The sequence below is a fragment of the Haliotis asinina genome, chromosome 14 (assembly GCF_037392515.1).
Source record: "Haliotis asinina isolate JCU_RB_2024 chromosome 14, JCU_Hal_asi_v2, whole genome shotgun sequence".
Classification (NCBI taxonomy): Eukaryota; Metazoa; Mollusca; class Gastropoda; order Lepetellida; family Haliotidae; genus Haliotis; species Haliotis asinina.
In genome coordinates this window covers 30332388-30344070 of record NC_090293.1, presented here as the reverse complement: position 1 = coordinate 30344070, position 11683 = coordinate 30332388, and the positions used below count along the sequence as shown (strand labels likewise).

Sequence of the window (11683 nt, the reverse complement as noted above, 5' to 3'; positions counted from 1 at the left end):
CTATAAAACCACACTTGCCTGGCTGAGCAGATGAAGTGTAAGCTTGCATTTCTTTGCTATGGTATTCAGAGAACATATTCCTTTCAACAGTTCTTATGTATACGTATTTATGTCATTAATTGTTACATCCTTTCATGCAGAAATATTATGAAGCTTCATTAGAGAGATCTCGGAATGAGGCTCAGCATGATGAAACGTACTACAGCGCCATCTCTGTGACTACCACATACAACTTAGCGCGATTGTATGAGGCCCTGAATGAGTACGACAAGGCAGACAAACTGTACAGGAACATCCTCAGAGAACATCCAAATTATGTAGACTGTAAGTGAATGATGACTGTATCATGTCTATAGCTTGGGACCCGTTAAGGTCCGGGTTAGAATATTGGCCTTTACTGACCCATGCTTGTCGTAAGATGCGACTAATGGAATCAGGTGGTCAGGCTCGCTGACTTATTTGACATTGTTATTTGACATTAGATTGCTGAGTGCGCAGTTAAACTTAACTCACTCACTTACTATAAGTGGTGACTGTGTTGACTGGTTAGGGTTGGTGACTGTATCTTTTTGTACCCCACCACTATAGTATCCATAATATCCATTGATGTATCTGCCCCAGATTTTATTATTTAGAAGTTGGTCTGAATAATTGATCTGTGCCATGATGACATTTCAGGCAAGACCGTGAGCCTGGCTACCCGGTCCTGTTGGTTGTCAGTTGGTGGCAACATGTAAATAATCAAATCTGGACCAGACAATCCAGTCATGAACAGCATGAACGTTAATTTAAGCAATATGGATATGATGACGTGTGTTGACCAAGTCTGGCCACCTGATCCCATAAGTCACGTCCTATGACAAGCATGAGTTACTGAAGATAAATTCTAACCCAGATCTTCGTGGGTTGCAAGTGTAAAGAAACTGACAAACTTGAATCAAGATGTGTATGATACTTTTAAAAGCCTGTTATCACTAATTTCTGAATATGTAGAAAACATGTTTCATTTCTACTGTGCATTTATTCACTGTGTTGTGCATTTCTGTTGACAGGTTATCTACGACTTGGCTGCATGGCTCGAGACAGAGGTCAGATCTATGAGGCATCAGATTGGTTTAAGGAAGCCTTACAGATTAATCAGGTGACAATGAATGACCCAATTTAATCTTGTTTTCTTCTCACTTCCATCAGGTTTTGATGTTGATTCTACAGATTAGTCAGGTGACAGTAAATGGCACAAAAATTATTTTATTTTCATGGCATTAGTTCCAGTTTCGGTACTGATTCTGAAACAGTCGTGAAGTTTTAAACATATTGGAATAAAGCCTACATATTACTCTCTTTGTAACAGTTGGTCATGTTTAACTTCTGCTTGACTCTGAAAGATACCAGCAATGTATGCAGCTTAACAGACTCATTAAGATCCATGTTTGATCCATGATCCATGATCTTCAGTAAACACATCTCATTGTATCACATTCACAATTGCATGGATTGATGTTCATGCTGTTGATCTCTGGTCCAGACTGTTATTTACATACCAATGCCCATTCTCTTCCCACAGGTTTCTTATCATATCTTCCAACGAACTTCTGCTCTAATAAGGCCTTTTCATGATGCAAGTGTTCAGGATTTGTGATTGGTTGCAATTAGATTTAGTTGTGCAATCAGTGACATTGTTTCAAAAGTGATCATTTGTAATGCCTTGGTAAATTCTGTATGCTTCAGGAAAACTAGAACCACTTCCCCCAGTGCGATGCGCAAATGTGTCTTCTAGGCAGAACTCATTTATGTAATGGCAGATCAGTGGCGTTTCCACCGTCCTTGTTGACAACAGACAAGCTAGCCATTAAATGTCTTTTGTCAGCAGAAGTCCCCGACAGAGGAAGGATGTTTGTTGCGCCATATTTGCTTGTATTAGTCATGATGTGATGCCACACATGTTCTGATTGGATAGAAAGAAGGAAGATAATTCATATTGTGAGTTTTTGCATCCTCGATATCTCCAGGGTATACGTTCCGAAAAGTCTCCACTATACCCTGGACGCATCTCCGGGTCGGCCCGATAATTTTATTACCTCCCTTTGCCGACTCCGCTTTCTCACAGTAGCCAATCAGAGTGGTCGCCGTTATAACCGAACTTGCCAGTGTCAACAAAGGTAGCAGTTGCAACTGCGAAGGTTTGCTCGCCGTACGACTCACAATTTGGGGAAATCATACATGCAACTTTATAGGTCCGAAACCTTTTTTAAAACATATGCAAGAAATCCATCAAATGCTTTCAGAGAACCTACGCATGGTTTGTTTGCCAAGTTTAATTGGTTAGAGAATTTAAAAAGCGAAAGTGAGTTGTGATTGGTTCGCTCAACTTCCCAGCATAGACACCTGATTGGATAAAAAGCCAGCCAAGGGAGGTAATAAAAGGACGAGTGGAGGCTGAGCCGTAGATGCATCCAGGGTATAGTGGAGACTTTTCGGAACGTAGACCCTGGAGATATTGAGGATGGAGTTTTTGCTGCTAGGGTGTTTCATAAGAACTGGGAAATACCTTATTAGAACTGATGTTGGAAGGAAGATATGAAAGTAACCTCTGTGGGAAGAGGATGACCACTGCCATATAGCTGGAATATTGCTGAGTGCAGCATTAAGCAACAAACCAAAGTATACAGCTTAACAAGTATCAGAGGAACAAATATAATTTTGATGAAGAATTTTAGAAATTGATTTTTGAAAGAGATGCTTTGTAGGATAGATGGATGTAATTGTTGACTTGGTTGATTCCCATATGTGGATAGCAAGAACTGTTAATCTCACACAGGATCATCCTGATGCATGGTCCTTAATTGGCAACCTCCATTTGGCGAAACAAGAGTGGGGTCCTGGACAGAAGAAGTTTGAACGTATCCTGCAACGTCCTGGAACAAAGGATGATGCCTACTCTCTAATCGCCCTTGGCAACGTGTGGCTGCAGACTCTTCATCAGCCAATGAGAGATAAGGAGAAGGTGGGACCCATAACCTTAACATTATGTTTTGATCACCTGTAACTTGTCACTGAAGACCTGTGAAGATCCGGGTTAGAATTGGTCTTCATGCTTGTCATAAGCGGCGACTAAGGGGATTGGGTGGTCAGGCTCACTGACTGGGTTGACACATGTCATTGTATCCCATTTGCATAGACTGATGTTCATGTTGTTGATCACAGGATCGTCAGATCCAGATTCGATTATTTACAGAGTGTCACCATATACCTCTAATACTGCTGAATGCGACATAGATCTATACTCACTCACTTATCTTTTCTGGACGCAGTTATTTGACCACTAAGAGAGAGCTGGAATAACACTGAGTGTAGTGTTATACAAACATACAAGAGGATTTGTGATCTGGATCATCAATTAAGTCTTGACTCAACTATTCATTATGATGTAAATAGAGGGACAATGCTCCACTTATCTTATGTAGATATCTTATGTACAACATGTCACTACGGAACTAAGACCCAATCTATATTGACTGCAGGAAAAGCGTCACCAGGACCGAGCCCTGGCCATGTACAAGCAGGTCATGAGGAATGATGCTCGCAACATCTGGGCTGCTAATGGCATTGGTGAGTAGCAATAAATTAGCATAAATATTCCTGACAGTGACAATTCATTAAAAAACCGATGAAAGTAAATCTTGTGGACCTTATTTGTTGAACAAAACAAATTTTATCACAAATTTATAGATTTAGTTAAGCGGGAACCTAAATAAGTGTCCAAAATTTAGATGTTTATGGAAGGATCTGAGCACTGGAGAATATGTGAAAAATATACTGCCATCTTGTATGTGACCGAAAAATAAAAAGTAGTCAGTATGTTAGTTAGTGGTATTTGTGGCAAACAGGATGTGTATATTGTAAAGCAAGACAAATGAAAGATAAAAATATGAACTATTTATTGACATAACATGATGCATTTGTCAAACAATATTTGTACCAACAAAATAAATCATAAACATAGCACTATGTATTAAAATAAGGATAATTCCATTCTTGGCATGTCCTCTAAAACACAGAACTAGTACAACCAGAGTCTTCACCACAGACTTTACATAAATATAGCACTATTTACATGGAAGGATGTCATACTTGGGGATGTCCTTTTGATCCCCGGCCATGCGATATGTAGTATGATCCAGGTTGGTATTTCACATCTGAAGTATCCTAGACAGGAATTCTTCACACTGCTTGGCAGCAACTACAGCTTTGACAGATCTGGGTTTCCTGGTCCTGTGTCTTTTGTTGGAAAACCACTTTCGGACTTGAGAAAGGCCAATGACCCCCTTGTTGGCCATGTCTTCAGCTTCTGTTTGAGTGGGGTAGGGGTTGTTGAGATGCTCATGGTACCACTTCTCCATCAAGACGATTGATTCAGGACTGAGGTTTCTACTGGCCATCGTCTTGCCTTGGTTCTCCAGGGTGTTCACACTTTTCTCGATGCTTGTGAACACAAGGTGCAGTTGATCATTGTATCGTTTGGTCAGCCAATTGTGGTAGTCCGTTGGGAAGAATCCATCTTGTAGACACTGTTGATGTTCCTTCTGAATAGATGAGGAATGGAAGGCAAGAAAACTGGATAGTTCCTTTACCTCTGTTGGGAACTTTGGCTGGAGTGACTGTAGTCTGTCCTCAAGTGCTGATTGAAGATCAAGGGAAAGGCTTTTTTTAGTTTTTGTCTCTGGATCTGTACCAAGGGTCTTGGAGATGATGTCATCAACAGCTTTACCAATGTCAGGCTTGGGGCACTGCAGTTTCAAATCAAGTGGATGAGTCTCTGTGATTGCACTGTTGTCCACTGGCCTCAGTAGCGGTGTAACTCCTTGTCCTGATGGACTCTGGATGGTAGGAAGTAATGTTTGCTGGAATGCAACTGAATATGAACTTTTCCTTATTTGTGTCTGAGGTAGAAAGGCTGGTATGCTTGACACTCCAACAGACTGACTTAAGGTTACAAAGGGCGGACTTAGTGGTAGGAAGCATGGGCTTCGTGGTGGGAAGTATGGATATGGTGGTATGGTGTAGCTGGAACCTGTGCTGGCACCTGTTCCAAAGCTGGGAGTGTAGTTAGTGGCAGAAGAGGAAGGTAAGAAGTACTCAGGGCTGGTGATATAGGTTGGATGGAGGTAGGACGAGTGGAGGCTGGCTAGATTTGGCACATGATGGTTTGTGTCAGGCACTGGAATTGTCAGGGATGGCACTACACGTCTCTTGGGGAGAGGAGTTGATGTGTGCTGAGGTGCTCCTGAAATAAATAAGTGTAACCACAGCTACAGATATAGCATAGACAAACAAGGACTATTTCATCAATTCAAGCTGTCATTTTTTTAGCACAATTCAGTATTCAGGAAACGTGATGTGGTGCTATTTCAGTAATTGCAATAACTGAAGAGAATTCAACTTACCGATGCTAGAAGTGATTGAGGCTTCATCAACAGGAATAATGTGGTCAGCCATCTTGGACTGAAAACAGCTCAGTCTTCTGGTTCTGAAGTAACTGGTAAGCCAGGAGCTCAGTGAGTGAGATGTGTTCACCTTCCATCTGTAGACTTATATACTCTGCTCACTTCTCTGGCTTCATCAGCCTCACTGTCTGCAAGGTCTCTTTGATCCATGGCTTCTCTTGAAACCACACATTGGATAAGCTGTGACCATGCTTTGATCTTTGTTATTACTACCAGTGTATTGAGAACACTGAATAAACTCAATCAGTGATTGTTAATTGGCTGTTGGTCATGTGTAACAGACCAGAGGCCACATTCAAGTGTTGTTTTAGTTGATACTGACCAGTGTTGTTAGAGGTGAGAGGTGATTTGATAGTTTTTAAAGCCAATCACAGAGACATAGGATCAAGGGGATTAATACAGGTGTGATAGATCAGAAACAAGTAAAGTTGTTTTGTAGCTTAGCTGCTATGTTGGTTAGATTAAAGAAAGGATTAGAAGGCTAGATTCATTCGTTATAGTGCTCACTTTCAGCTTTTACTATCTTTCAGCTTTTACTATATTTACTGCCTAGTAAAAAATAATTGATTGCAGTCTGCACCAGTATGTAGCAATTAAATAATCTGCGATTTTGTCTTGTCCAATTCTTTTCAGTTTTATTGTGTTGTGAGTGCTGAAGTACTGATCACCAAATTGGCTGAAACTGTTGATGAGAACCACGTTTGGACTGCTGTATAGACGTCAAAAGTATTTTTGCATAACTTGCAACTGGGATTTTGATAGGGGTGTCTGTTATGCCGATGAGAAATCAATCCTCAGTGCTCATGATGTTGATCACTTTATTGTCTGTTTCTGACAGGATTATTTACAGACCACTGCCATATAGCTGCAATATTGCTGAGTAATGTTAGAACTTTTAAAGTTTCTTTCTCTCACACCTTGTGGGTACAAAATTGTTTTGTCTTAAAATAGTGAAAATGGTACCTGTCACTTCCAGCACAATATTGGAGCAGCGGTACAGCATAGTGTTTAAAGAGTTTGCTTATCATGCTGAAGACTGAGGTTTGATTGTCTTCTTGGGTACAACGTGTGAAGCCGATTGTCTCCTGCCATGATATTGCTGGAAAACCTACTTTAATTTAAACTCAGGATCAAGATTCTGTCCGATTATTCATTCGCGCCTCAGGCTCGGTTGCAGTAATTTAAATGCACTCAAATATGAGTCTTGTTCTTGTTTCTACTCTTACGAAGATCCAATTCACTATTTCTTTTCGTGCATAAATTACTCTGACATAAGACATAAAATGCACTTTACTACCAAAGGATATGATATCAAATCAATACTATACGGCCACTCTAATGGATCTGCTAACGATAACCATGAACTATTAGAATCTATCCATTCTTTCATTGTACTCTCATGCAGATTTATGTTGTAATAGTAAAATGAAACTGCACTTCCGACACTAATGATCTAAATGTTATAAGTGGCTATGTTATCAAGTTTTGATTGTTACATTCTCAGAAAGCTATTGTTTATTGTTTGATATTTGCATGCTTTTCTCCTCACGACTGCTTTATATAAGTTACTTGTATCCCGGAGTGGTATTAACATAGGCAATATATTGCTTGTTTACCAATCCAATTTACCAATAAATATGTTTAAACCATATTGCTGGAATATTGCTAAACATGGCTTAAACCCCAACTCAGTCACTCACTCAGTAGTATAGAATACTCTTCCTGTGTCTAGTGAATATGTTGATATGTAGACAGATATATACATGAACACCGGCATACATCATCGCGAGTATCATTACAAAATTATTCAAACATCTAAACACAATAGTGTGATATATTTAATTTTAATTTGGCGTGAAAATTTTGTTTGTTTTACAGATTTTTTTCGTGTGTGTCTGTGTCTGTTACGAATTTGTTTTACAGTACATCAGATCATTTGTAAACAGTACATGAAACAGTGTGTAATATTTATCTAGTTTAGAAGAGTTGACTGACCTAAGTGGCTACATTTACACAGGAGTCAAAACATTTCATGAGTAGTATATGTTGCAGACATATCCAAATATGATTGTCATGATGTCCATACATACAGTATGGACTTTTTATTAGATATTTGACCACTAAATATTTGCATTTATCTGGAGGCCATTTATGAAATATTTGGTCATTTTTTGCCTCTTGTCTTGTATTGATTAGGACTGCTCAGTATAGGTAACTATACTAATACATGGCACTAGTGAAAGGCTGACATGACCTGTTGAAGGGTCCCCAGATTTTCATGTAGGGGATATTGTTTGTAGTGAAGTGAAAGATACAGAGAATATATGTAATTATTCCCATATCCCTTAAAACTTATTTATGCAATCAAATGTATTGATGCTAAATCCTGCATGTTTGATGTGCTTGTAACTTGCCTGTGCAACAGCAATGTGTGCGAGAGATAAGAAGATATCATCAGGTTCAACGATTTATTTGCTGCCAACATAACACATCACAGTCATACATCACAACAACCCTAAATTGGAAGAAATGATAACTTCTAACGATAGCTTAGTTCATCTTAGTTGTCTGCATTTTATCAACACACTTATTTCTATGTGATTGTGTGATGGTAGAGACCAGTTAGTTCTCACAACCCATAGCACATGTGTGGCGCATTTGCCAGCCAGTCACAATTGACATAAGAATGTGTCAACAAGGTTATCATTGTGGTCGTCTCATCATCATAGTATTTATGTTAAATGTCAGCATGCTTAATGATTTGAGGTGCAACATGTGATGTAAATATCTCCACAACATCAATGATCACTGTGTCTCAGAGATAAGAAGATATCATGGAAGGTTGAGTTATTTATTTTCAGCAAACATTGCAGTCATACATCACAACAAAAGCACTAGATAGAAAGAAATCATACTGTACCATTCACACTCATACAATATTATCAAATGACACAAATTACATCAGTATGACCAGCTTCTTCTCATGACCTGTAGCACTTGTGGTGGGTCGAAATGTATAGCACTTGAATGTATCACAGTTGAATATTGATGCGATCAATGTTGTCTAAGGAGGCAGTGTCATAATGTTCAAATGGTTACGGCATTTGGATCTCATGCTAGCAGATACTCAGAGTTGCCCAAACTGTAGAGAAGAAACTATGCTTGAGGATTTGTTTGAGAACTTGGCCTGGTGTTTCCTTTTGGCGATCTCTGTAAGCGATCTGGTGTTGCAGTTCCGGATACGCTTGTTCGCAAACCACTTCCTGACCTGCTCAGTGGTGACATCTCCAGATCGAGACAAGGCTTCAATGACAGTAGCAGATGGGTAGGGGTGATCTTGATGGGAGTGGTACCAGCTTTCCATCAGTTTGATGGCACGTCGGGACAGTGGAGTCCGACGACGAAAACCCAGTGTGATGTCTCTGTCTCTTTTCTCCAAGTCGGACTTGTCCTCTAAAAGCTGCAGACTCTTCTCTACTCTGTCCATCACCTGGAAGCAAACCATGACTAGGTTAAAAACGACATCAATTATATCATCTAAAATATTTTGGGGCTGTGGATAGGGTATACTACACATGTATTCGTGAAGAGCATGAGATGTCTTCATACCTGATGTCTTTGTTGGTCAAACTGGTTGTTGAGCCAGTCCCGGTAGTCTTGAGTACACCCAGAGGATAACATCTGGACACGTTCCATTTCGATGCTGGCAGAGTGATGGCGAAACAAACTGGACAACTCCTTCACCTGATGTTCAGCACATGGTTCCATGCGGCGAAGTCTGCAAATAGTGAAATGTGAGGACATTTCAAAAACTTGTGTTGTTGTTTAGATCGTGGGTTGATGACACTGAGTGGGTTCATTAATATTGAAAACCCAGCATTGCAAAATATGTTATTTAAAATGATATGGCATTGGCATTACATACCTTGCAAGAATCGATATTTCTCGTGATGAGACATCTTGGTGCTGACTAGGCATCATGGTCTGGAAGAGGCTGCTGGGAAATACTGAGGTGGAATTGCATTCTGCAGCTATCATCTGGCGCAGGTCCGAGAAGAATGGTTGAAGGGGTATCTGGGTGGAGCAGGGTGAGATCTGGTGGTCTTGACTAGGTGCTGGAGTCACTGAAGGTAGCATTAACTGGGTAGAAGGCTTGGAAATCTGCTGGTATGGAGGTGAGACTGGATCACTCAGGAACAACAGGGACTGGTTGGTTCTGTAGTCTGTCATCAGGTCATGACTGGGATAGGTTGGTGATGCAGATTGCTGGCAGAAGGTTGGAGCTAAAATAACCAGAAACAGGTTATGGATAAACTATTGAAATGAATTGGTTGGTTAATGTACAGCATTAAATTGAGCATGATCAAAAAAGTGTATGATCTACAGGGATTGGGAAAGGCATTTTTCAAATATGACCCATTAAAAGGCAGTGACTCATTCTAAATTCAGAAAAGGCTAATTATCCTGAAAATGGCCCATTTTTAAGTTCTTTATCCTATTCCCAGGGTTTAGAGAGTGCCTAGTTTGAAATACTTGGCAGCAAATCTTGTAAAAACATGTGACAGCTATATGTGAATCTGGATGAAATTTGGTTCAATTTAGTGGACAAAAATTAACTGAACTTTAGTTGATAATTGACATAATGACCAAGTCTTACCTGCAGATGATGCTGGAAGCTCCAGTAGATTGCTGACAGTGAGATCAGCGGGAGAAAGCACATCACTTGGTACAAAAGCCATCTTGTATTGAATATGTTGCTTCTGTTGGAATACTTGAGAAGTGTCTTCAGCTTGTAGTTGCAAGAACTGATGGCACCTGGTTTGAGGTGGCTTTTATACACCTGACCAAGAGTTAGTGTTTTTCCTTCCCTCTCTGTATATCCTTTGATCTTGTAGATGATGTGTCCAGAAGAGATCGTGATCCATCTTTGATTAGCTTGATGTTAATTGTTATCCAGAAGACCATTGAAGCCATTTCTATTTGATTTGTGCAGATGATGTTGTTTTAAGGGATTAATTAATTTGTCCACTGGGTTGGTGTTGATTGAGAAGACTTTATGAAAACACTGGTCAGAATGGCTTCTGTCCAATCAGACTCTCAAGAAATGTGTTGGTTTAATGGATTAAGTGTATTTGTGTGATAGCTTGATACAGTGAGTTTGATCAAGGATATTTTGCATAAGATCTATGGCATTTGGATCACTGACATGTATTTCTAGAATGTAATGTTTGATGTCTTGAATTCCTTTGAATAAGAAGAAGTCATTTTGCGATCAGTCAAATTATTCCCTTTAAGGCCATGTAGTTATTTACAAAATAATTTTACATCAATAAATAGCACATATCTGATGATTTCGGTTTTTAGACCAAACTGTTGAACCACAGTTGATTATGTTTGGTCTCAGTTTATGATTTCTTGCCCAAATATTTTTTTAAAGTGCATGGAATATGTTTAAGAAGTCATACTTGAATGCTCTGTTGCCAAGATGTGGTAATTTTGTGTTAGGTATCAAAAGCTATCCTCCTTATTGATTAATGGTGGCAAACAGCTGATAATCAATGAACAAATGATGATAGGTTTGTTGTTATTTTGTCCTCATTTGATTCCATAACAAGGCTCTGAAGCTTCCTTGGTTTTATTCTTTCATGCACACTCGTGTTTGTCTTTTGGCATTAACTGGAAATATATTGGCTTTTTGTTACTCAGTTTCTTAGAACAAAGGGAAACAGACTGAACTTAAGTTGAAAAGGACCCCCATTGAGTTGAGAGAACCTGGGGAAATCTTGATAATCTTCATTTAGGGCATCAGCATTGCAGGTTGGATGAGGCTTTGGGAGAAATAATGTGGTTCAGGGACTGTGAGACAGACTATGTTGGAGTGAGGGCTAGGCAGTAGGTGAAACAATGTGGTTCAGGGACTGTGAGACAGACTATGTTGGAGTGAGGGCTAGGCAGTAGGTGAAACAATGGGGTTCAGGGACTGTGAGACAGACTCTATTGGAGTTAGGGCTAGGCATTAGGTGAAACAAGGGGGTTCAGGGACTGTGAGACAAGGCTATATTGGAGTGATGGCTAGGCAGTAGGTGAAACAATGGGGTTCAGAGACTGTGAGACAGACTATATTGGAGTTAGGGCTAGACAGTAGGTAAAACAATGGGGTTCAGGGACTGTGAGACAGA

At 39.8% G+C, this 11683-nt stretch overlaps 1 protein-coding gene across 2 annotated transcripts in view; it reads left to right on the top strand.

Annotated features, from left to right (window-relative positions):
• Positions 1-11683, top strand: part of LOC137260920 (RNA polymerase-associated protein CTR9 homolog) — a 30173-nt gene that overhangs the window by 7207 nt on the left and 11283 nt on the right. For both annotated transcript variants that reach the window (XM_067798471.1, XM_067798472.1), the window contains exons 12-15: positions 141-324; positions 1053-1141; positions 2819-3004; positions 3522-3609. In XM_067798471.1, coding sequence (XP_067654572.1) covers positions 141-324; positions 1053-1141; positions 2819-3004; positions 3522-3609 — 547 coding nt within the window. The remainder of the gene's footprint in view (positions 1-140; positions 325-1052; positions 1142-2818; positions 3005-3521; positions 3610-11683) is intronic.